The 25,925-nt window shown below is 38.9% G+C and overlaps 1 protein-coding gene and 1 long non-coding RNA gene across 4 annotated transcripts in view; one reads left to right on the top strand and one right to left on the bottom strand.

Moving 5' to 3' along the window:
• Positions 1-25,925, bottom strand: part of LOC134824595 (telomerase protein component 1-like) — a 49,009-nt gene that overhangs the window by 2,731 nt on the left and 20,353 nt on the right. The window contains exons 4-5 of one of the 2 annotated variants that reach the window (XR_010161440.1): positions 7,742-7,920; positions 6,635-6,792 (exon numbers count right to left, since the gene is read on the bottom strand). Coding sequence is in view for 1 of the 2 variants with exons in the window: in XM_063836499.1 (XP_063692569.1) it covers positions 6,755-6,792; positions 7,742-7,920 (217 nt within the window). In the remaining variant the exon portion in view is untranslated. Of the gene's footprint in view, positions 1-6,617; positions 6,793-7,741; positions 7,921-25,925 lie in introns of those variants that run through there. The other variant, XM_063836499.1, reaches the window with a different exon arrangement.
• Positions 8,638-13,626, top strand: LOC134824597 (uncharacterized). Of its 2 annotated transcripts, XR_010161442.1 has the most exons (8): positions 8,638-9,990; positions 10,429-10,543; positions 11,212-11,276; positions 11,612-11,713; positions 11,837-12,003; positions 12,256-12,320; positions 12,806-12,861; positions 13,038-13,626. It is a non-coding gene; the product is annotated as an uncharacterized LOC134824597 (long non-coding RNA). The 2 variants fall into 2 exon arrangements; XR_010161441.1 differs by having other exon boundaries at positions 11,612-12,003.

Raw genomic sequence — 25,925 nt, 5'->3', positions numbered from 1 at the left:
TACAAAGCCAAGAAAACCTTCTTTTATTTAACTATTTTTAATCTTTTAACAATTTTCCTTTTACCCCTTAAAAACCCCCCAAAAATTTTTATCACACTAATAAATTCATTATCTTACAAAATTCCCCAAACCCCAAAAACTACTTACCCTATTTTTAAAAAAACCCCTTTTTATTAAATCCAAATTTCCCACTTAACACAAATACAAATTTTAAATCAAACACACAATTTCCCATAAAACTCATTAAAAACATAAATCTTCACACCCTTTATTTTTTTTTAAAAACCCCTATTTTTAAAAACATTTTAAAAATATCATTCAAATTTCCAACTTTTCTTTCCCCACCCCTTTTACCCTTTTTTTTTACCCAAACAAAAATTTTTTTAAATTTAAAAATTAACATATCAAAAAACTCCCATACTTTTTACACATCTTTTAATCCCCCCAAATTTTTTCCCCCAAATCCCTTCTTAAATAACAACCCTTTACTTAATTTTTTAAAACCCTACATCAATTCCTAATTATTTATTTTTTCCCAATTTTTTACTACCTTTAATCCCCTTTAAAATCCAAAAAAAAAATTTTTTTAAACCCCCTTTTTATCTTTTTATTTCCCTTTTCTTTTTCAAAATTTTAAACCCCCCTATTCCTTAAAAAACAATTACTATTAATTTATATCTTTTTTTTTTCCCAAAACTTAAACCTTTACCTTTAAAAATTTTTCACCAAATTAAATATCCCTTCTTTCTTTTCCCCATTTTATTTTCCTCTCAAATCAAAATCTACTACAAATTTTATTATACACTTAAAACACAAATTATTTTATCAATGCTTTTTCACCAAAATTTTTAAAAAATACCGCTTCTTTGGGGTCAAACTCCTTATCAATACCCCCCCATTTATTAAAATTAACTTCCAAAATTTCCCCCAAAATACACCCATTAAATTTTTATTTTTTACACCCCAGGAAGTCCATAAAAATTTCCCCTTTTGACTTTTTGGCCTTCGGGCTCTTTTCATGTTCCAAAACTTCGTTAAGTCTTAGATTAATCACTAGCTTCTACAACGTAGGGTTCCCTTACCATTCTTCCCCCAACCCGGATTCCCCCATATTTGGATTTGCTCAAACCCCATGATTTCTCTAATTCTTTTTGGGGGTTGGCCCACTCCCTTTGGCTTTATTTTGGTTTTGTATGAAACGTTTCCGGAATTCTAACATTAAAAATTTGAATTTCATCTCTTCAAAAAAGTCCCCTTTTTTAAAATTCGGGGAAACCTTAAAATTTAACCTTTTCCTTTTCCTGAGATGGCGGTGAATCCGATACGACCCCGAGCGAGAGTTTTTCTAGGCTATTAAAGCAATAGTTAGGTAAAAAATTTCGCTTTTTTTCGGGAAAAAATATTGACTCTGCACCCGCCGTCTACAAAACCCTTTTCCCTCCGTTTTTGGTCCCCCTTACTTGTCATAAAACGTGGACATTCCATGATATATTGGGAGTCTTGTAGACGGCCGTGTCTCTAAATGGAGATGCTTTTTAAAATTTTTGGGTTTTTTTTTTATTTGTGCGTCGAGATAGGTTAATTTTATTTTCGCGGTCTCGGTTAAACCAAAGGGGATTTTGTAGCGCATTTTTGAGGGGAGCCCAAGTTTTTTGCTCCTTGGGACGGAAGATGGTCCACCGGGGCTTCATTCCCTTTAGTTAGTATCCCCTAACTGTCTTTGCTTGAGGTAAAAAATGGGGGCGGACTTTACCTTGCCCTTTTCTCAAGTTCGAAAGAAGGTTGATAGACGATCATTGACGATTTGGGTGTCTCTTTAATTGGGAAACCCGGGGCAGGAAAATAAGGGTTTAAAAAAGATTTTTGCTCTGTTGTTCCAGGAGTTTGTAATGCTTGTTTGTTTTTTAGAAGCAGATCTTCGGCACTGGCTCTGCCAAAGTTCCGGTGTCCTACATTAGGAGCATCTCAGGTTTAAGTTCGCATTTGGGGGTTAGAAAAAACCCCCTTTGTAAGGATGTCGTCAACTGAGAACGCTCTGTACTTGTTTATGTCAAACTGTCCACTGAATCTGTCGCTATCGAAATCATCGAAGAGGTCGTCGTATACAATTAGGCACTTCCTCTTGTGGGGTGCTTGGTAGCACCTGACCGCCGGGGCTGAAGAACATTGGTATTCACGCGCACGGGGTGATTGGTATTCAGTTTTACTTTAAGAGGTGCTTTGTCGGTGACTTTAGCTTTGTTTTCGATCATAACACTGACCTCTGTCGGAGTGGGTGAGCTAGAAAGGTCTTTGAGTATTTCATTCATCTCAGGGTTTAGATTACCTTTTATGGGTATTGTGAGAGTGTCAGGGGATGGTGTTTTTAACACCGGTATCGCTTGAGGAGGTACTTCAATCACGTCATCACATTCCCACCACATCAGTTGTCTCACATATCTCTATTTCTTCTTCGCTAAAATAGTATTGCTTGGCGGTGGCAAAACAGTTGCCTCCTCCTTTTCTTCCTCAACCACGTGAACATTCGACTTTTTATCTCTAGCTTTTGAGTACCTATGATCAAGGTTGATGGTAGATCTTTGGATGTTTGCTAACCAGCAATTTTTCCTTTGGTACTCTGATTGATTCCACATGATTGCAAGTAGGCAGAATATTTGTGAAAAGTGCGCATTACAGTTTCCACAGCTGTGTGTAGGTACCATATATAATCACAATGCTGGCAAGCATTACCGTTGCCGTTATATTCACAATACTATTTACCCCCTATACTATTATATCCCCTTTATTGTTTTCCAGGCATTAAGACTCATCGAAAGTTGTTCAGCAGGTATATTTAAGTAAAAAACATTCTAATTCAATGTTAAAGATGACAGGAATAAGAAAGAAATAGTTATGTGGAGGTTTTTAAGAAATTTGCGCAAAATACGAGCCAGCATGTTACACGGAAATTAGTAAGTACAAACCCACAAAATCGCCATATTCAGGTGCCTTAAAAACCATGTTAAAATTGAGTAAGAGATCTGAAACTTTGCGGGCGTCTACGACCTTGTCCAAATCGACTGTAAACAAAATTTCATGTTTCAGCAGTATCGGCAAGTGGTTTTCTGGAACCCCTGTTTTTACAACAGATTGTCGTGAAGTATATATATGTATATAATTATCCATAGACACAGTGTTTCGTCCTATTAGGACTCATCAGTATGGCTCAAATCATCAAGGTTTGGTTTTGCCGATGGCGGGTATCGATTCCAGCAACCTTGCGATTACTGGCTCTACGCCGCGCCACTGGGCCACCAAGGCCTTAATAATGAAGGAATTACATAGGTACCAGAGTGCTCTAACAAACTCATTACAAGTTAGGAGCTTTGCATTAACGCTGAACGGTAGATCTATTCATTTCCTAGAGTGCTCAAGCTTAGTAAACTAGGCGAGCATATTTATCCATAGACACAGTGTTTCGTCCTATTAGGACTCATCAGTATGGCAAATCATCAAGGTTGTTTTGCCGATGGCGGGTATCGATCAGCAACCTTTGCGATTACTGGCTCTACGCCGCGCCATGGGCACCAAGGCCTTAATAATGAAGGAATTACATAGGTACCAGAGTGCTCTACAAACCTCATTACAAGTTAGGAGCTTTGCATTTAAGCTGAACGGTAGATCTATTCATTTCCTAGAGTGCTCAAGCTTAGTAAACTAGGCGAGCATATTTATCCATAGACACAGTGTTTCGTCCTATTAGGGACTCATCAGTATGGCTCAAATCATCAAGGTGGTTTTGCCGATGGCGGGTATCGATCCAGCAACCTTGCGATTACTGGCTCTTACGCCGCGCCACTGGGCCACCAAGGCCTTAATAATGAAGGAATTACATAGGTACCTAGAGTGCTCTACAAACTCATTACAAGTTAGGAGCCTTTGCTTTAAGCTGAACGGTAGATCATTCATTTCCTAGAGTGCTCAAGCTTAGTAAACTAGGCGAGCATATTTATCCATAGACACAGGTTTCGTCCTATTAGGACTCATCAGTATGGCTCAAATCATCAAGGTTGTTTGCCCGATGGCGGGTATCGATCCAGCAACCTTGCGATTACTGGCTCTACGCCGCGCCACTGGGCCACCAAGGCCTTAATAATGAAGGAATTACATAGGTACCAGAGTGCTCTACAAACTCATTACAAGTTAGGAGCTTTGCATTTAAGTCTGAACGGTAGATCTATTCAGTTCCTAGAGTGCTCAAGCTTAGTAAACTAGGCGAGCATATTTAACCATAGACACAGTGTTTCGTCCTATTAGGACTCATCAGATGGCTCAAATCATCAAGGTTGGTTTTGCCCGATGGCGGGTATCGATCCAGCACCTTGGCGATTACTGGCTCTACGCCGCGCCCACTGGGCCACCAAGGCCTTAATAATGAAGGAATTACATAGGTACCAGAGTGCTCTACAAACTCATTACAAGTTAGGAGCTTTGCATTTAAGCTGAACGTAGATCTATTCATTTCCTAGAGTCTCAAGCTTAGTAAACTAGGCGAGCATATTTATCCATAGACACAGTGTTTCGTCCTATTAGGACTCATCAGTATGGCTCAAATCATCAAGGGTTGGTTTTGCCGATGGCGGTATCGATCCAGCAACCTTGCGATTACTGGCTCTACGCCGCGCCACTGGGCCACCAAGGCCTTAATAATGAGGAATTACATAGGTACCAGAGTGCTCTACAAAACTCATTACCAAGTTAGGAAGCTTTGCATTTAAGCTGAACGGTAGATCTATTCATTTCCTAGAGTGCTCAAGCTAGTAAACTAGGCGAGCATATTTATCCATAGACACAGTGTTTCGTCCTATTAGGACTCATCAGTATGGCTCAAATCTTCAAGGTTGGTTTTGCCGATGGCGGGTATCGATCCAGCAACCTTGCGATTACTGGCTCTACGCCGCGCCACTGGGCCACCAAGGCCTTATATAATAATGTATGTATAGACGCTTTTGGCAGTCAATTGTAGCCTACATTTAGGTGGTCCGTAGATCCAAAAGTATATACGATACAGTCATCTCGAAACCACAGGTTTTAAAGATAATCGTTTAAGCTTTAGTTTACATTGTATTGAAAAATAATTTAACGTCATCATCATCACTTGATGACGTCATCAATTAAGTGTTTTAAAACTTAATTTTTGACAAAGTAACAACTTTTCAAATCGATTTTACACCATTAAGGAGTAATTTTATTTAAAATCTGAGGACATTTTTACCTAAGATAATTGTTTAAGAATTCCGAAAATCTAGCGGAAAAGTTTCCTACCTTGCTCCTTCATAAAGATATTTGCTATTGAAGTTAGTGCTTTTTTGAAGAATAATTTTATAAAAACACAAAGTTGTGAATAGTATTCTCTGGTGTAGGGCCATTCCTTGGGGTTTTGGAGCTCAAATTTGCTTTTTTAAAGGTCTAAATTGTGTTATAGGCTAGTTTTAAAGTTGAAAATCGAAAAAGTTGCACACGTGGGGACACGCCCAAATTGATTTAAAATAGCTAAAATCACTAAAAATTTTATTTTCACGATTTTTAATCAACTTTGGAGGTCCCGTTGTGATCCAAGTTCTTTTGAAATCTTCTGAAACTTTGCATGCTTATCAAACTATATATTAAATACCACTATGCAAAAATTTACCGGTGATTCAATATTGTATGCGCACGCAACGTCCGCTCAAAGTTTGCACGTGCGAAAGGTGAGGAATTTTGCCATCTTCGTGATTTCGAATATATTCTGCTTTCCACGATATTTAAATGCATTATATAATGAATTTAATGCCAACCTAAATGAGTAAAAGTGCCATATTCAGTCGGTTATCGACCAGATATACCTACCTAACACAAGGAAAAAGTTTTCAAAGGCAGAATATCGAAATCGTTGAAATTATCTCCTTATTTATAATTATGTAATGAAGTTTCGACGGTGTAAATTATCCTGACATTATAATCAAAAAGAATGATATTTGACCAAAACCATAATCATGGGTAGAGTGTACCGCTGCCAGTGTCTCTCTTTTCCAAACAAAAGAAATGATATTAATTTGAGGAACCGTCCCGCTAATGCAAAATGATACCGAGAATGAATTGGGTCGCTCGCTTTTCCCATTTAATAAGCTTCATTACAATTCGTAGCCGTGAACGAATGGGAAAAGCGAGCGACCGATTTCATTCTCGGTATCATTTTGCATTAGCGGACCGGTTCCTCAAATTAATATCATTTCCTTTTGTTTGGAAAAGAGAGACACTGGCAGCGGTACACTCTACCCATGATTATGGGTTTGGTCAAATATAGTAATAGTATAACTACATTATAGTAATTACCCTATATAATATAGTAATAGTATAACTGTATTATAGTAATTACCATATATAGTATAGTATAGTATAGCTGGTTTGGATACAAAAGGCCTCAGGGGGTCCAATAAACTATAGGGGCGCATAAAAAAGACCTGACCTTTTTTGAGAAATAGGTAAGTGTTTTAGGGGCGCCAAAAATTCAGGGGGTTTTGGGGTTCCAAAGGTTTCTGGGGGTTCCAAGGGTTTTTGGGGTTCAGGGGCCGGGGGCAATGGTAACGTTCCATCCCACTCCTCGACCACTTACCTGTCTTCATATCAAACAATCTGACAGTTCCGTCTTTACTCCCCGTAACCAGGTGGTCCTCTTGAAAAGTACCAGTCTCTACTTGTGCCTGGTGGCCGAAGAAGCTGGTGACTGTATCCCCTACCCGTCTTCAGAGTACAAGTACACTCCACTTCCATCTGATTAGGAGGAGGAATAGTGTTTATAAGGAGGAGGGATAGTGTTTATAAGGATGAGGAATAGTGTTTATAAGGAGGAGGAAAAATGTTTATAAGGTTGAGGGATAGTGTTTATAAGGAGGAGGGATAGTGTTTATGAGGAGGAGGGATAGTGTTTATAAGGAGGAGGGATAGTGTTTATAAGGATGAGGAATAATGTTTGTAAGGAGGAGGTATAGTGTTTATAAGGAGGAGGGATAATGTTTATAAGGAGGAAGGATAGTGTTTATAAGAAGGGGATAGTGTTTATAAGGAGGAGGGATAGTGTTTATAAGGAGGAGGGATAGTGTTTATAAGGAGGAGGAATAGTGTTTATAAGGAGGAGGGATAGTGTTTATAAGGATGAGGAATAGTGTTTATAAGGAGGAGGGATAGTGTTTATAAGGTTGAGGGATACTGTTTATAAGGAGGATGGATAATGTTTACAAGGAGGAGGGATAGTGTTTATAAGGAGGAGATATAGTGTTTATAAGGGGAGGGATAGTGTTTATAAGGAGGAGGGATAGTGTTTATGAGGAGGAGGGATAGTGTTTATAAGGAGGAAGGATAGTGTTTATAAGGATGAGGAATAAATGTTTATAAGAGGAGGTATAGTGTTTATAAGGAGAGGGATAATGTTTATAAGGAGGAGGGATAGTGTTTATAAGAAGGGGATAATGTTTACAAGGAGGAGGGATAATGTTTATAAGAAGGAGGAATAGTGTTTATAAGGAGGAGGGATAGTGTTTATAAGGAGGAGGGATAGTGTTGATAAGGAGGAGGGATAGTGTTTATAAGGAGGAGATATAGTGTTTATAAGGGGGAGGGATAGTGTTTATAAGGAGGAGATATAGTGTTGATAAGAAGGGGATAGTGTTTATAAAGATAGGATTTCTAAAAGATAGATAAGAGAGGTTGTCTAGATACTTACTCTCTACAACGAACTGATAAGAGTTGGGTAGGAATGCAGTAAAGAAGCACCCACTATCTACAGATATCCTCGTTTCCCCCGTATCTAGGTCCAGTATCATTGCACCTGAGTGTCCTCCTACAATTCCAAGTTTGCTGTCGTGAGATACTCCGCACGAAAACATACGCGCCCCGTAACCACTGAAATAAATTATTTAGGAGACCTCAAAACATTGTAACCAACAAATCAGATAATGTGAGATTAGGAGACACATCATATCAGATGTTATCAACTCAACAAAGTCTGATATCCAGCTCTATCTTTGTTACTCTGTATCTAGGAGACCTCAAAACCAGAAAACTCGTCTTCATTCAGTACAATAATACAATGCTGGGCTGCCTGTACGGAGTCTTCAACGGCCAGGTAACGCAGTTGGTTAGAGCACCAGCTTTGCAATCGTAAGGTTGCGAGTTCGAAACCCGCTGTCTACCTAGTCGTGAGGTGAGCGTCGTCGACGTTCTGCTAAGGATCCCATAGGATCTATGCAGCCTCCGGTTCACCCCAGCCGAATGCTCGAGAAATCGTGTGTGAGGTTAAAATGGGGAGCTGTGCAATTATAGTACAGGGTAAAAGCAAAAACTCAATGGATGGTTACCGTAATGGGTGCCACATGCCTAGCATGAAATATTTACTTACTTACTTGCACTTGTGTAGGTCTGTAGAAGCATTAGAATCGGGCGTTGCCTGCTACAGGCTATCCCGAATTTAGAAGCTTAAGCTTTAATAACAAAATTTCATTCTATAATTCTAATTAATTTCAGTTGTAGGTCTAACATTAAGGGTTAAACTTTATTTTGTAAAATTGTTGTGTTTTATCGACTTGAATAAAGTAAGTTATTGAAGAGTTGTATGTTTTGGACAGGATATTGCCTGCCAAACAAAAAGGTGGCTGCATTTCTTCATGTTTACTCGACCACTGCATTGAGTTATTAGATCATGAACTATTTGTTCCTTTCAGCTAAATCTTAATATAATTAACTATTATATTTAGAAGATGTCACTGTGGAAGTTGTTTGAAGGTGCCAACTGCCAGGTCCTTGAGGTCCTGTGGAGGGGTGAACACAGTCTCAGAAGATACAAGAGAATAAGAGATAACAGAGATAAGGAACTGGGTTTTATGACACTAGATGAACCACTGGAATGTGACCGGACTGAAGAATGGGAGGAACACACCACAGCTTATCACAGTGTAGGTTAATGTAGATTACTTATGTCAGCAAGCTAGCATTTAAAGAGCTGTCTACTACCATGTTATTTCTCTCGCTCCTCATGATCTCTCAGCTGCGTCAGCCTCCTCTTTTCTCCTCTCATCTCTTCGTCATCGTTCACGGTCCTTTCATACTCCCCGTCTCTCCATTGTCACATGGTTGACAATACCCAACCATAGAAGTTGCTGTGTATTACGGAGACTGGGCAGCTGTTCGCAATGAGATTATGTTTTCTATCAATTCCACGTACAACTCTTTTGATGTGGAACTGCAACTACCAAAATGACCATACATATATATATATATATATACTTCATGCTATAAAAAACTGATAATTAGTTCCTTCAGGCGATGACTTAACATGTTGAGTAATATAACACCGCAGCTTGATTTAATGAAATGTCACGTTACTCGTCACGTTACCTAACCTGCTATCCAGAGCACTCCCTGGCGGGTCATGTGAAGCGCACGTGACTCATAGTAATATCATGTTCGTACACGAATAATATTAATCTACACTCAAAGAGAGACTCGTGAATCGTGTTCCGTTCAGTTCGCTCTGACCCATTTCTTTTTCTTGAGACCTAGTAAGCTTGCACTAAAACTCAGGCCTGATTTGTTAACGTGTTTTAATTGACGAGTGTTTGTCAGCAAAACATTTACAGCTTCTTGGCAGGTACGTGGAAGATTTATAGTAAAGAGGTTTTACCAAGTTATAAAACTCATTTACATTTTGGCATAGTTTTATTAATCAACTTACATATTATAATTAATACCAAAGCGGATTTTAAGCTATGTAATTAAATCATAACAATAAAACGAAGGTTCATCATAACTTGAGAGATACATATTTCAATTTTTGAGTACAGTTCATGGTTATTGAATGCAAATGTTTTCAGTGATTGAATTGTCCGAAACTTTAACAGACGATCTGAGAGGAAAACTATTTCCAAATTCCTAACTGTAACCAGAACTTATCTTGTGAAGAGCCAAGGATATCAGGTTTGTGAATGTTTTTATAGTGTTCAGGACAACTAACTTTCTTTCATATTGGCTCTTGATTGGGTAATTAATTAGTTGATATTTTTTGAGGAAGTTCAGTTTGTGTCATTTTAGAATACGGCAGCCCAGCCGCTCCCACTAAATCGCTCGCCCAACGGCACAAAACGTTTTGGTCACGTGACAGGCTAGTAAAACACGAATTCAATTGTTTAGGGCTCGGGTTAGGGTTGTGGTTAGGGTTATGGATAGCTTCGGGCCGGGTTATGGTTAGGGTTAGGATGAAGGTTTATATAAAACCGTTTTGTTCGGATGCAAAACCATACAACCATGAAAGTCACGTGATAATTTTTGGGCGAGCGAATTATAAAGAGCACAGCCAGCACGCCGTTTTTTAAAGCGATGCCGATAAGATTAAAAAACTCACGTGGAGTTTATCAGATTTCAGTGAACAGAAGTACGGTACCGTAGAGGATCATAAGGACTTATTCAAGAAACTACTTCCTAACTTAAGTCAATCTTGTGAAGACTGACATATCCTACCCTAGATTATCAGGTTTGTGAACATTATAGTGTTCATACAACTTAATCCTCCTTCGTGAATCATTATTACATATTAATTAGCAATCTCAATAATAATCTCAGAATGTGTGTCTGTCTGTGTGTTTGTCTGTCTGCGTGTAATTTCCGAGTGGCTTAATTAAGAAAACGGTAAGAGTCATGGGACTGGTTTTTTCGGTATATTTTAGAAAAAACTCTGACCAAGCCAATTATAAGCAACATTTTTAAATAAGCCGTTGGTAAGTGGTTTAATTGATGGTTTTGTACCACAAATGTGACATAAAATGACTCACTTTTTCTCCCTCCTCGCTCTCTCCCATTACTGCATAGGCAGCATGGCCAGCATTGGTACATAAATAATAATTAGGTTAGCCGCAATATTTACTGTTGTGTAATACTATAAGCTTATTAGGGGGAGAGGGGGTGGAGGGAGCACTTATTGCGGTCTTTTTGGACTGTAGAGAGAGTTCATACTTTCATACGACAATGTTATACATGTGTTTTCGAATATAATAGACGGCCGCGGGTTTATACCTTTGCATTTCAACTGCGATAATGAGGTCCCGGCCGTAGGGTTACACGACTCAATTACGGTACAGCTAATTTTATACTATTATAACTTTTAAACTACTAAGTATAAGAAAATAACATGGAGAATTTCAGGATTCAGTACACAGTAAGAGAGGATCAAACCAACTCAGACAATTTTAACAATCTCTCAACATCAGGTACCAAATTAAAATGCTTCACTAAATCCGGCCTGATTTGTTTTTTTTTTTTTTTTTTTTGTTTTTTTTTTTTTCTTTTTGTTTTTTTTTTTTTAATTTTTATTTTTTTTTTAATTTTTTTTGGCCTGATTTGTTGACCTGTTTAAATTGACGCATGTTTGTCGGCGAAACATTTAAAACTTATTGGTACACGGAAAATTTATAATTTAAAGGTTTTGCCAAGTAAGGATAGTGATGCCTAAGTAAGAACGACAAATTTAGTCGACCATAAATGTAGTCAAAATTTTGACTAAAATTGTTGTAAACCAAATAACATATATCTATTGTGATTTCAGTTACTGAATTTTACGAAAATTTAAAAACGGTTCTGAGAGGAATACTATTTCCTAAATCCTAACTGCAATCTATCTTGTGGAGACTGATCTTACCTACTCCAGGTTTTTAGCTATATGAATGTTTGGCTGTATTCAGACAACTCAATCTTCTTTCTATACGGGTTCTTTATTAGTTAAATAATTGGTTGATTCATTTGAGGGACATTTTAGTTAGTGTCATTTTAGAATACGGCAGCCAGCACGTCATTTTAAAGCGATAAGATTAAGAGACTCTCGTGGAGTATATCAGATTTCAGTGGACAGAAGTAAAGGATCAAAACAACTTGTTCAAGCAACTACTTTCTACCTGTAGTCAATCTTGTGAAGACTCTGCCCTAGGCCTATTTTATCAAGTTTGTAAATGTTTTAGTGTTCAGACTACTCAATCTTCCTTCTGCGAATCATTATTGATTATTGAAATAGATAAAAACAATAAAATTTGATGCATAACACTTTTTTTGTTGAGAGAACGCACTTTCGAAAAAAAAGTCTTTTTGGAGATTTTTAAAAATTTCATAATATTAAGTCAAATCCCGAATCCTGGCAAAAAAGTTTTGGTGTACGTCCCCTTATAAAGTATAAGAAAATAACTTGGAGAATTTCAGGATTCAGTACACAGAAAGAGAGGATCAAACCAACTCAAACAATCTTAACAGTCTCTCAACACCAGGTACCAAATAAAAATACTTCTTTATGTAATTTTTATAAGGGGCATACACCAAACGTTTACTGACCATCTAGCGCACTGTTTCCCACAACTAATATTTTTTGAGGATTCCCATTTTTGTAATCGAGCATTTCCTGGTCAAAGTGCATCATATAAGTACCTAATCCCGCGTAATCACGTAATGATCGATAAGCTCTTGATTCTTGATATGTCATTCATCTCAGTAGCAAGAGCTCCCATTTTTTTCAGGACAAGTGTCCTGAAGTTTATTAAACTTATTACATTACAATTCGACTCGATCCAATTATTCAAAATTGAACGTTAATAAGGAAAAATGAACATTGTTGTTATTTGATTTGATGTATTCCTCGAATGAGTGATAATAGCAAGTCATACCAGAGAGAATCTTATTAATTAAATATTGCTCATAGTATGTAATTATTCGAGCACACCTGGCTTTTTTACATAACTTAACTACTGCTTTATAGGACAAGAAGGAAACACGCCACTAAAACCAACCTCGGACCCACTATTTTATTTCAAGGTAATAAACGACCACTTTAAATAAATGGTAAGTCATTTTGGAAGTTGACTGAAATTCAATAATTAGGTACTACGAGAGCTGTGTGATATAGTATAAATATATTAAGTATTAATCCTTGATTCTTTCATTTTTTAAAACCGCATCACTCCTAAATATTACACCTGTTTTCATTTCAGATATATCAACTGATCAGCAATGGATAAATATTTGGAAAATGGGAAACAAATTTACGAAGAATACTGCTCATCGGCTGGAAACCTGCCCACAATGCTTCCAAGAGCTCCAGAGCAGACCTACGTAGACAAATATCCAGAAGAAGATCAACCAGCTGGTCCAAGCTTTAGAGATGACAGACAACATCAGTCAGACTATGAGACCGAGGTTAAAATGTATAGGGCTTCAGAATTAGGGTTTGTTAAAAACTTTATTGTTCTCCACAGTTTTATGTACACACACAATCAGTATTGCCTGTGTGCAGGTAAAAGTCATGTTAGGAACAGAAAAACGTGTGACAAGTGCAAGAGTCCATTTAACAAGGAAGGCGAGTGCGATTTTATCATCATTTGTCCGGACAGTTTCATTGTTATCGAGGTGAAGAACATGGAGCATGTTGATAGAGAGATGATGGAATGTGAACCAGACTTCCACTTGTGTTCTATTGGCGAGGACTGGCAACCTGAGTGCACAACTAGAAAATTGGAGGCATTGATTGGTACGTACAGGAAGTCAGCTGAGCAAAGAAGCAAGGTAGTGGAACTGATCAGATTTATTGACAAGGACGCAACTATTCTTCAATTCACAGCGTACCCTAATTTTAGTAAACAGTTTGAAGAACAGTTTCAATTTAGTGAGTTGACAGAATTCCGGTTAAGTGATGATGAAATTTCGACTATCATATTTGAAGAGGACATTTCCAATTGCCGCATCAAATCAGATTTTTCAAAGGAAACCCTCGATAAACTCGGCGACAAGTTTAACGGAGCAGACTTATCCTGATCAAAACTATTTTTCTCGTATAGTAAGCTGCTTTTCTCGCTGCTGCAATAAAACCACTGATACAAATGACACGAGCAGTGAAGGAGAAGTAATTTCTGACTCAGACAATAATCCATCAAACAAGAAATTAGTTAAAACAGATGAGGACTTATCTACTTTTGCTGCTTGGTGGGCAGACAATGTAACTCAGGCCATATCATCTATAAGAAGAGTTTCTGAAGAAATAGTATCAAATACAGAAATACCAATATCTGGATACAATCAAGATTCTCATGAGAAAGCAAGGAACATTTTACTAGCCATATGGGCCACAGACAGAAACAAATGTGATCAATCAAAGTGCAGTTTAGGACGTTGTATTATGGATGTCAACGAACAACTTAAGGAGGGTCGCATTACTTTTGAGCCTAAAAAAGGTAAAAAACGTGGACAAAATCCCGGGGTTGTAAAAGCTCCTGATGTCATAAGCAAATACGTTGGGGTTCTCAATTTAACCACACAACAAAATAGTGTGTTTAATTCAAGTGAGAATATGTTGTGGATCAATGGACCCGCAGGGGCGGGAAAGACTGTCATATTATTATTGTGTGGCAAAATAATACACTTAATACAATCTGATAGTAACAATAAAGTAGTTGTATTTAAGTTTGCAGGAGAAGGGAACAATTCGCAGCATTATCAAGATGCATTGGATAAAGCTAGTATAGAATATGAACTGATAAGCACTAGTTTTGATAATCACACTCCCGCACAACTAGCTGATCTGATTACAGAGAGTTCGTGTAATGTTATTATTGTGGAGATAACAGATCCTCCAAGTACCACATATTTAATAGATAGACTTAGTTTATTGAATGGTTATCATTTGTTTGTTGATGATATACAGAGTACAGACAATAATTAAATATGATATCACATCTAAAATGTGGAGTGAACTGATTAACAAGTTATTAGAATTATCAGCAGATAAGAATGTGTGGATTGCATGTGATTATGTTCAGGCTTGGGCGTTCTATTCTACAAACACAGGTGCCATTTCAATCGTAGCTAATGTAAATACTGATATATTAAGCACCTCATCAGAGTACTACTTTATCTATGAACTTGAGAATACGTCTGATTTATCGAGTATTTTATCTGTAATTAGAGATGAATTCGTTAAATATGTTCCTTAAATCAGATATTTTAGATATAGTTTTACCTACACAATCACCAGGGACACTTCATACCCGGTACATTTACTGTCATGCATGTGTATTAAAGATTACAATGTACTAGTATTATGCGTGTATTTAATAATGAATTAGATAGATTGTGTGATGGATTAAATTACTCTGATATAGGTATAATTACTGATGTCACTAGTAGTGTAATGTCACTAGTTAAGAACAGTGTTAATATGAGATGTGTTAACACTGATAGTATTGCAGTGTGTCACAGTAGGTCTAGTTATTCTGCTCAGTGGCCAGCTGTAATAGTACTGCACAGAGTGTTGTACAGTGAGAAGAGGGACCTGACTCACCTTTACTTAGCGTTATCAAGAGCACGTGTTTACTGCTCTGTTTTTATATTCCCACGGGAGGGTTATACATTAGACGATACACCTCACATGTTACGTTTGTTACGTAAACTGAGTAGCTTTGCTCGTATTATACGGCATTCAATTTAATATTACTGTGTAATAACGTTGGTGGGTGACTAGTTCTATTTTTCTGAAACATGTATATACACAAGCCTTTATTAATGCTTGAACTAATTGACGATTTTTGAAATTTTGACGGGATTCGAACTCGCAACCTCCGGGCTGAGGGGCCAAGGCTAACCAATTGTACTAACCAATTGTGCCACTGAGGTGACATTTGTACAAATATATTAGGCTAGCAATTAAAACTTGCAAATAATTTCACCCACTTACTATTATTACTATTATTTAATTGAGTTTCCTTTCTGATTTATTGTTAAATATTACAGTGTTTTGTATCGAAATGTTTTATACAGTTATTACAGTAAATGTAATATGAATGGGCCAGAATAGACAAAGTGATTACATTCGTCATACGTGGTTTGGAAACAACAACAAATTACCCCAAATTACCAAATAATGAAGAATTTAAAAAAGTAAAAACGGGACTAGTTTGCTTAATGATATCAATTAGCATTTGAATTCACTCATAATAGCAGAAATAGTGTAAAGTCTAATTTGTAGACTAAGTGCCTAGTGACAGAATATAAAACTAAATATTGAGAATAACAAAACATTTGTCCAAAGAACGTAGCCATCCTCGAAAACCGATAAGATCAATTTATAATTGTGCACTTAAAATGACATAAATCGCAGCTCAACGTTGCGCATGACTGGTGGTCAAACTTTCAACGAAAGCAAACAGAACAGAACGCAACTGGATATATGTGCGCGTTCTTCCTAAAACTGCACGGTACGCGCGCATCGCATAACACGTGCTATCATTCCATATATGGATTATCAATTATGGTAGAAAGAAAACTCCATTTACGGACGTGAGGAGAGTTAGGACTCCGCAATAACTACATTAAATACATTCCTTCTGTAACTTGTAGCGCGATGCACTACTGGGTCGCGCCGCGCATCAAATAATTCTTCTCGCAACCACTTCGGTAGATCGGCGAAATGCACCACTGTGCCTCACCGAGCTGCGAAGGATTGACATCCTGAATCAATTCTGTAACGTCTTCAATAAATGTAATAGATGTGTATGGTGTAGTGTTGTAATTAGTTTATAATATATACTTATATACCGCAATCTAGGTAAACTATAGGTAAAAAGAAGAAACATTGTCAGTCAGTCGAGAAAATTGTCAGTCAGGCTATATGGCAGCTTTGTAGATGTTGTGACTATGCTAGTAGTGGTCCCAGGCTTGCGACTGGAATTGCGGTGTTAAAGCGAGAGGGTTACAGGGCCGGGCGGCGCTCAGCCTGTCATTCCGCCGAATCTCTATTCATGTTTCAGTTTATGAATGTAAGAACCTCGGCCCCCTATTCTTTTTGTCGCTCAGTTAATAACTGAGCACTGGGAGTTGACACTTACACTTCATACCTAGTTCATACCGTGATGGACCGGACGGGACACCTGCCTAGGAGCGAATGAAAACTCATTAAGAGTTGCAGTGATGAGGCTCCCATCAGACTGTGGAGCGCGCCAATCACCGTAGCAACCGTACGAATAGCAACCAATCACGGAGCCCCCGAACCGGTGTCCTGACGGCGAAATCTCATATTTCAGTGCACCGGGACAGGACGAGACAAACCGAGCTGATACGACCAATTAATTAGCGGACCTCTGAGTTTAAACGGTAAATTAACAGAACCTGGGAGACTATTCGAGATGACGACCTGGACTTCTCCCCACTTCTACTCAGTTCCATTATTCCAACTTCGAGTTGGTCACTCGGCCTCCGATCGTTCCGACACTGAACCTCTGGATCTCTTCACTTCTACTCTGTTCCTGCCCTGATCCCTAAGATGACGCCCTGATTCTGCCTCCGTGCGACTGAAGATGATCAGACTCATCTCCAGCCAGCGATCAGACTCATCTCCGGACTTGTTGAGGAAAGTCGACTCTTTAAGCTGCGGTGGCGATATGCAGATTAGAGAACCAGCTCTTCAACTGTCCACCCCTCCTACTCATCCTAAGGTCGGTTAGCTCGGTCGATACTATATTTTATTGTACTATACTATGATACTTGATACTACTTACCTTGATGACCAGATGTTCTGCTGGTCTTTTCATATACTGTCATTAATCGCTTACACGACAACTGCTAAAACTGCTATATTGCAAGTCTCTGAGACTATGATTGAAAGTTGAGTCGTTACAATTACTAAAAGTGTGCAGTGCCACAAGTAAATTTGAGTCCTTGACACAGAAAATCGTATTTAATCACAAGCTTAACTCGTACAGTTTCAGGAGGATACAAGTTCTTGGCGAATTAGAGTAACACCATACTGGTGGAGACTATCGATCCCGAAGACCCTCAAGCTAGTCATCATTAGAGCGCTCTAGCTACTAGTAGTTAGACCGCAAGTTATTAAGACTTGTAGTCAGTACTATATACCAGGCGTAGTTAGATCCTATACTGGTTCTTATAGGATGGAGCCCTATAAATTGCGTAGACCTAGTGACTAGTTAGTAGCTACTCCCACGGGAGGTTCCTACAAATTGGAGACTGAAACGAGACTCTGATTCTAAAAGAACTTTCCCACACAGTAACGAGTTGAGACAATCAAGGAAGACGAATCCTACAGACGGCTATCTCTCTGACGAACTCCGAGAAGGACAGAGAGAATACCTCAGAAGCAAGACAAAACAAACTCAAAAGATCTCTACTCCACATTACGGCGACAAAGTGGATAAGAAGAGGACAACTCCCAAGAAGAGGCATTGCAGGCCACCAAGGTAAGAGTTGTCGTTCCATAAAAGCGCTCAGTTTGCACTAGTAAAGAATTGTAAGCTAAATGTGCTACTTCTGGCGGAAAATTTTTGGCGAAATGTGATAGAACATAATGAAATATAACGGGCCATACATGGCGTTACTAAATCAGTAACTAAGAAATAGAGCTCTGAGGAGTAACTGTACTGTATAAGTTGTGTGTTACCGTGCTGGTCAGTAATTGCGTCAATATATTATCCACATCACAACTCATCGTTACAAGCATGTTAATTTAATATTTTAAGTTATGTAGGCAGTAGCATCGAGGCTAATTTTATAAGTTTATAAAATGTTCCACGCCCATATATGGCGAAATCGAACTTTCTAGAAAGAAAGCAACAGTTTAATACAGGGCGAAGGCCAATGTGATTGAATTTTCCAATTATTCAGTTTTTTTGACGACAATAATCTCTGATAATAATTGTATTTGTAATGAAGCGAGAGTTGATACACTATGGTAACCAAAGGCCAGGCTACGTGGTTACTGCTGGGAAGGCACATTTTGTCGTATGTGCAAAAGAGAGGCCATAGGCAAACCTTTTGTAACGCCCCAGAATGCCAGCATTTTAAAGTAACTACACAAAAAATTCTGAGATCGAATATGGCTCATATTCAAATTAACGGCACCAATACAAACCACGGTTACCGAGTGGACCAGCTTAAGCCAAACTTATTAATTCACTCACGCTCAGTTCACCCCACTATTTTTATTTTACTTATAAATCAATATTCATCACGTCGAACCCGTCTCAATCAAAGAGACAAAGCACTGTGTCCAATGCCAGCCTACTGATTAACGCGGAATTTTTACATTATTTACCCGAATATTTTACGGCCATTATTGCAACTAGACTTAAATAGGCGTGATGTGTCCGTGGTTAAACAACTGCGGACATTCTTACATTTTACCATAAAACACCAATAACACTACTAAATTATATAGATCGCCGTTAGTTTAATGAAAAAGGCGGCTGTATGCAGAACTGGCCGAAAGATTTTGACGACCATGCAGTGGTAAGTCTGCATGGCCTTAAAGTTCTGTACCTTTTTAAACAGGTTAAAATATTCCTTTAATTTTCTTTAATTCCTTGACAAAGAGGAAGGCGAGCACCTACTTGATGACCATGTAGTCATTAATTCTGCATGGCCTTAGTTTGCGTAGTTTACACAGTAGCTCTCACTTGGTGAGACTACTATTAACAGCTTAACACGCGGATTATATGTTTTTTTGGGCGAATTATATTCTACGAACCCCCCCTCATTGATCCAAGCAGATTTCTTGCAGCACTTTTGGGTAACACGTCAATTCCATTTTCCACAGTACAATTTGTATAACATTACAGTACACTAGTAAACGAGGACTACTAAAAATTTAACAAAATTTGTCGACTCATATACACCCTCCTTGACCAAATTCAAAAGGTCATTTTAGCAAAAGCGACCGTTGAATTACTAAAAGTTTCAATTAACTAAACTCTGATAGTTTTTGATTTTTATAAAACTTGCATTTAAGACCAATGTAACGGGCACAATATGAACGGAGTTAACGTACCAGCCATATTATTATTAACTCCAAGGCATTTGCACAAATATTGACGGGTAGATTACCAAAATTTCTGTCTATGCCCAAATTAAATTGATTATCGTGAGTTAACGGTGAAAAGTAAACAGATCAGAATCGGTGGAACTGTAAAATGTACGCAATGAAAGAAGTGTATTTATGTGTATCAAGATTAAGTACGGTATTATGACTGTAATTAACTTTAAGCCCTTTTAGCATGATTACACCGGTCTGCTCCGATATTATTATTTGTAATTAATCATGGAATCTGGCGAATAAGTTCCATATTTTAGTGGCGAACACGTAATGACGTGGCGAATACGACCAGTCCTCCTAAAGTTGTCAGGTGACAGGTACTTTCCTGGAATCAGCGGCACATTCTAAAATAAAGTCGGACAGGCTAATTATATCAGCTGGAGAACCCATCCTTCTGAGTGCCAATTATAGGGAGCGCTGTCCGATAATGACAGTAATTCGTACCCCACCATGGACAGCAATGAGACATTTTAATACATATCGCAGTCTGGGAACCGTGCATAATAATAGAACAAGTTTGTCTCCAGGCCGGATCATTTAAACACAACTTTACGAACGTCACCCGGGTCAGGCTGCATTCAATATCTCAATGAACATTCGCAGGCTGGTGCATTTAAGTAAAAATATAATCTTAAAGACCTCACATTTTATATAATGTAGTCACGTACGGAAACGTACGTGACACATAACCAGGTCACTGAACTAAATAGGGCACCCAAGATTCACATGTCAACAGTACCTGTGTAGCACAAGTTGAACTGGTAAGTAATGGCGATCGTGAGTATAGACTCAATAAGAGAGACCTTGTGTACGAATGTGTCAGTAAATAAGGGCGAGCGAATGCAATAGCGAAAGTGGTGTGGCAAGGCCTAAAAGACACAGTCAGATAGTTGTCAGCTCGCTGACTGTAAGGGAGAAGGTATATCCGTATTTCGCTGCTACTGATGCAGTCCTTGATCTGGCAATCAAGGCTTCTCTGTCTTTCGTCTAACTATGTACCGTCGGGCTTGTGGAACCCGTAAGGGGGACATACATAGGTTGGAATGGTTTTGTGCACCACAAGGAGTTACAGAAGATGTGTTTACTCAAAGTCACACGCACTGTCCCGGTCACCAAAGGTATAACTATAAGTTGATAAGATAAACCATGAAATCACCACCAATTAATTTATATACTACTTAACAAAGCCCTCAGCGTGGCTAATACGGCGATCCTGGCCGACAACGGAACCGGCCGATATACTATAAATACTTATATTAACGTAAGGTAAGGCCCCTTCCAGCCATTGCCACTGCGAATTTAACCTAAAACCTGCCCAGTTAATAGCGAAGACTGCGAAATTACCACTCCTGCCTAGTAATCTAATTTACACTGTCCAGATCAGCAGTATATTACACTAAATCCGCAGGTTTTCTCTTAATTTTTTACGTCAAAACCTGCCTAATTAACTAGTGATCCTGCATCAACAGCGCAGGTATTTGTTATTTGGCAGGTTTTCTATTAACTTGGCAGGATTTGCTATAAAATTATCAATCCTTCCCGGATGGATTACGGCAGTGATAAAGTTAAATCGGCAGGTTTTCCATTAACTTGGCAGAATTTTTTATAAAATTATCAATCCTTGCCGGATAGATTACGGCAGTGATAAAGTTAAATCGGCAGGTTTTCCATTAACTTTGCAGGATTTGTTATAAAATTATCAATCCATGCCAAATAGATTATAATGCTATTATCTTATTATGGCAGTGTTAAATTTATAAATTGGCAGGTTTTCTTTTATCTTTCTTTTAAGTTCTTAAGTTATTTGGAATTTTGCTTATTTGGCACCAAAACTAAAAGTCAATAAAACCGAGTTGATATAAGCGCAGTCAAGAAATTGGCCGGAATGATAAAAAGCTGACAACCATGGCACTGAATCTCCAAATGAGAGGTATAGTACGCTATATACTTATATAGTACGGTACCGCAACAATTGACCCCCTCCCCCCCCCTCCGACAAATGACCCCCTGATGCAATTTACCCCCGACAATTGACCCCCCATGTAATTACACTGGGGTCAATTCAGGGTTAGGGTTAGGGTTAGGGTTAGCGTTAGGGTTAGGGTTAGGGTTAGGGTTAGGGTTAGGGTTAGGGTTAGGGTTAGGGTTAGGGTTAGGGTTAGGGTTAGGGTTAGGGTTAGGGTTAGGGTTAGGGTTAGGGTTAGGGTTAGGGTTAGGGTTAGGGTTAGGGTTAGGGTTAGGGTCAGGGTTAGGGTCAGGGTTAGGGTCAGGGTTAGGGTCAGGGTTAGGGTCAGGGTTAGGGTTACTGGGTAACACGACTCCTGTCAGCGACATCTGTCCGACAGCGACATCTGTCCGACTCAGGGTACCAGAAAAAACGACATTTGTCCGAAATTGTGATCTGATTTCAATACAACACATTTCCAATTAGAGACGTGATCTGAACTGTTAATTTGAATACGTAACATTGCCAATTTGAGATATGATCTGAGCCATAGTGTACTACTAGTTTATTTTCGACCTAGGCAGGCAGGCATGAAGCAACTGCGTTGTGAATGGCGAGCTCGTAGTCCATGAGAATGTATTGTGGTTGGTAGCCTCAAGGCCCAAGAAGCCCAGGTGTCTATCTCCTTGAACATGTTGCGGTAGAGGGTCGTCGATTTTCCAGGAATGAGTCCTTAGAAGAGGGGGAGGTGCCAGCCGTCAGGGAAGAGTCCGTGGACTGTGAAGAGCTGATGGAAGAGATTAGGTGCGGATTTGAAGGTACCGTTGGTCGTTGACTACGCAATGCTCCGCGTCCACCATATGATCTGCGTTCTTAGGAGTCCCCCAAAGGAATGATCGACGAGTCTGTTCGTCCCATCCAGAGTCCCAGAGCATCATTGGATTGTTGTCGGTAGAGGATTTAGTTTGCAGGAATGGATAGCGTTTCCAGATCTCTCGGGTCTGTTTGCTGCAGATCTGGGTCTGTTTACTGAAGATTGGTTGCCATTGTGGATTGCGATAACTGATCTCCATACGGCTGCTATCCTATAGGCTATATGTGCTTATGTAGGCTGTGTCCTGTGATGTGATCGACAGCTTGTTAGTGTACGGCTAGCACAATCCTGTCCTTAAATAGTCAATCAAGTATCGATGGATCAGATCTCAATGGATCAAATCAGCATTCGAACAATGGGAGCAACGTCACGAAATTAACCGTGAGCTTGTGAAATACGAATGTGAACCGGAATTACAATATGATCCGAAATTCGGACAGATGTCCCCAAAAACGACGGGTTACTGTTAGGGTTAGTATAATAAATATATTTGTTGGGTCAATTGTCGGGGGGGGGGGGGGGGGGGGGGGGCCAAATTTTCGGAGGGTCAATTGCCAGGGGGTCAATTGTCGGGGGGGGGGGGGGGGGTCAATACTCGGGGGGTCAATTGTCGGGATTTCAATTGTCGCCCAACCGCTAGTACTCCTACTTTTCAATTCTACGGTGTCATGCGTATTGAAAAGTACTGTCCCACCAATTGACTGGCCATGCAATAAAATTGAACCTCCTGTGGCGTAATGATGCACAAAGTTCCGACAACTATGGCAATCTTTTAATTTCATTTCAAATCAATACACCTCTTAAGTTATAAAAAGTAAAACAATAATTGTATTTTAGGATTTTGAGAACTGAATTTAAAATACTACGAAGAGTTACCTGCAAATTGCAAAAAAACATAATTAAAAACTTAAACATTGAACCAGCATTATACCAGTATTATACCAGTATTATACCATTACACATTGACAAGGTTGTAAAAATCATGCATAAATGAGCTTGATACCCTGTAACATCTATTAACAGAATAACTCGGACAACCCATTACCTGACCACTTGTTCGATCAGTTAGAAGCGCATCTTCCTCAACACTGACATACTTTTCTTCTAAATCTATTAACTGAAAGCAGTCAGCATGGTCGTGGCACTCTTGGACGAGTTTGCCAACGACAGCCTTATGGAGAATAAAATCGTTCTGTGAAATATTTTCCACGATTATCAGGATACTGTTTGTGCCGTCAGCATTTTTAAACATGAACAAGTCATTTTCGAAAAAGATAATTCTATCTTTAGCGTCTTGGATAACCTGCGTGTTCATGACGGGTCGATAGCCAGCTTCTTCCTTGTATTTTGTCCTGGTGGTGCGCCTAGGCTGGGCTTTTGCGATATTTACCGCTGACAACAGTTTTGTGAGGTCTGTGTTGCCTTTGCTTGTCTTGCTGGAAATAACAACGTACTTTGGCCCATTAGCTAAGGTAACGGCAAGCTCTTTAACCATGCTGTCAACTTCCTCTGACGGCAGTGAACCTTCCGATGGAGTTTCCAAGTAGCGCTTCCTGTACTGTTTGGGACAGGAAAATGCTGTCACCGAATGATTTTGCAACATGATAAGCCTATTATTTCTTTGACCTATGGCATAGTCAAGGAATGTATGAAGAGTGCCGTCCGGCTGGGCTGCAAAGCCATGCTCTATAAATGCTTCATTTACAGCAGTGTACAGTTGTAGTTTGTCTAAGTTCCCCGTTTTCAAATATCCCAGCCGAGACAGAATTATTTCAAGGGACTTGACTGTAACATCTATACATTTGACAGATTTTGATGGGGGTGACCCGTCTGGTCCTGTGACACTTGCTTTGCCTGTAAGATAAAATTAATTTTAGTAATTCACATATTATTGCGTAAGTGGTCGTTCACGTATTACGTAAGCACTTTTTGAACAATTTTTACCCTCCCCCCTCCCTCCGTAATCAGTTTTACACATAGCTAATATGTCAAAATTACACATTTACACTAGCGTTATACATAATTTGGAAACCCCCCTCCCCCCTCGGCTGATTATGTAATATAATGTGAACGACCCCTATAATCAGTAATCACTTTTTTAACAATTTGATAAAAAAGTATTGAAGAATGCTATTAGCTTCTACCCTATGAGTATGACCACAGGCTTTCTACTTTTCTAGTAATACTATAATATGAAATAGAAGTTCAAGCGTTTGATGCACAACCTGTTCGTGTTTTAGAGCTTGTATCGAGGTTATTGAAATATTGCGAAAACCGCTTTGCCTCTTCCAACGTTTCGTTGCTTGTCGGTTTTCTCGCATTCTTTGCAGTAGTGGTATCAGAAATGTAGCCGGCTGCTTTATAAGCAGAGTTCACAGCTCTGCAGAAGTTTGTCCCAAAATCCATGGAGGCTAGGACAAAAAGGCGTTGAGAAGCTGTGATCACGTAAGTAAAATTTCCGAACTTACCTGCTGAGTAAAGTGCAGTAATTCGGTCATTTACTGTGATCACTTCTTCAAAACTTTCCACAATGCAGAAGTCATCGGTAAATCTTACACGCACTACTGTCGATGGCTTTCTGTGCAATACCAGAAGGAATGTGTTTTGATGGTACCTCTTGTCAAACGAAGCAAACTTTACTGGTTCCGGAACAGCAACATATTGGATGTCTGTTCCGAATCCACTGCAGTCAGTCCTGAATAGCGCGATTCTCTCGGAATCGTAGCAAAGCCATCTCCCTTCCAGTTCATCAATACAGATTAAGTTGTTTATTGACATCGCTTCAAAGCAAACCACCACTCCACTTTTTGATAAACTAAACTCAAGACGGCTTTTTCTGTCGATGACTAATTTCTTTGCTGTTAATGTATAGACGACTATCTGATTGTTAGTTCCAATGTACACCTTCATCCGCTGCGGATCGAATCCGATGCAGCTACACTGATTGTCTTTGCCTTCTTCGATGTCAAACTTTTTCAGGAAAAACATTTTATTACCGGTAGCTTCAGTCAAATGAATGACCGTTGAAGTTTTTTTTAAATAAAACTATTCATAATATGAAAGGTGAATTCTGATAATATATTAATCATACTAATGATACAAATGTTCATGTGATATTCTAATTTCTACCGGATATTCAATTGATCCGGCAAGTTTTTGAATATTACCACGGCACCACAACTTCT

The sequence above is a fragment of the Bolinopsis microptera genome, chromosome 12, assembly GCF_026151205.1.
Source record: "Bolinopsis microptera isolate Bmic1 chromosome 12, MBARI_Bmic_1.0, whole genome shotgun sequence".
NCBI classification, from domain to species: Eukaryota; Metazoa; Ctenophora; class Tentaculata; order Lobata; family Bolinopsidae; genus Bolinopsis; species Bolinopsis microptera.
This window is presented reverse-complemented; position numbering and strand designations above follow the sequence as displayed.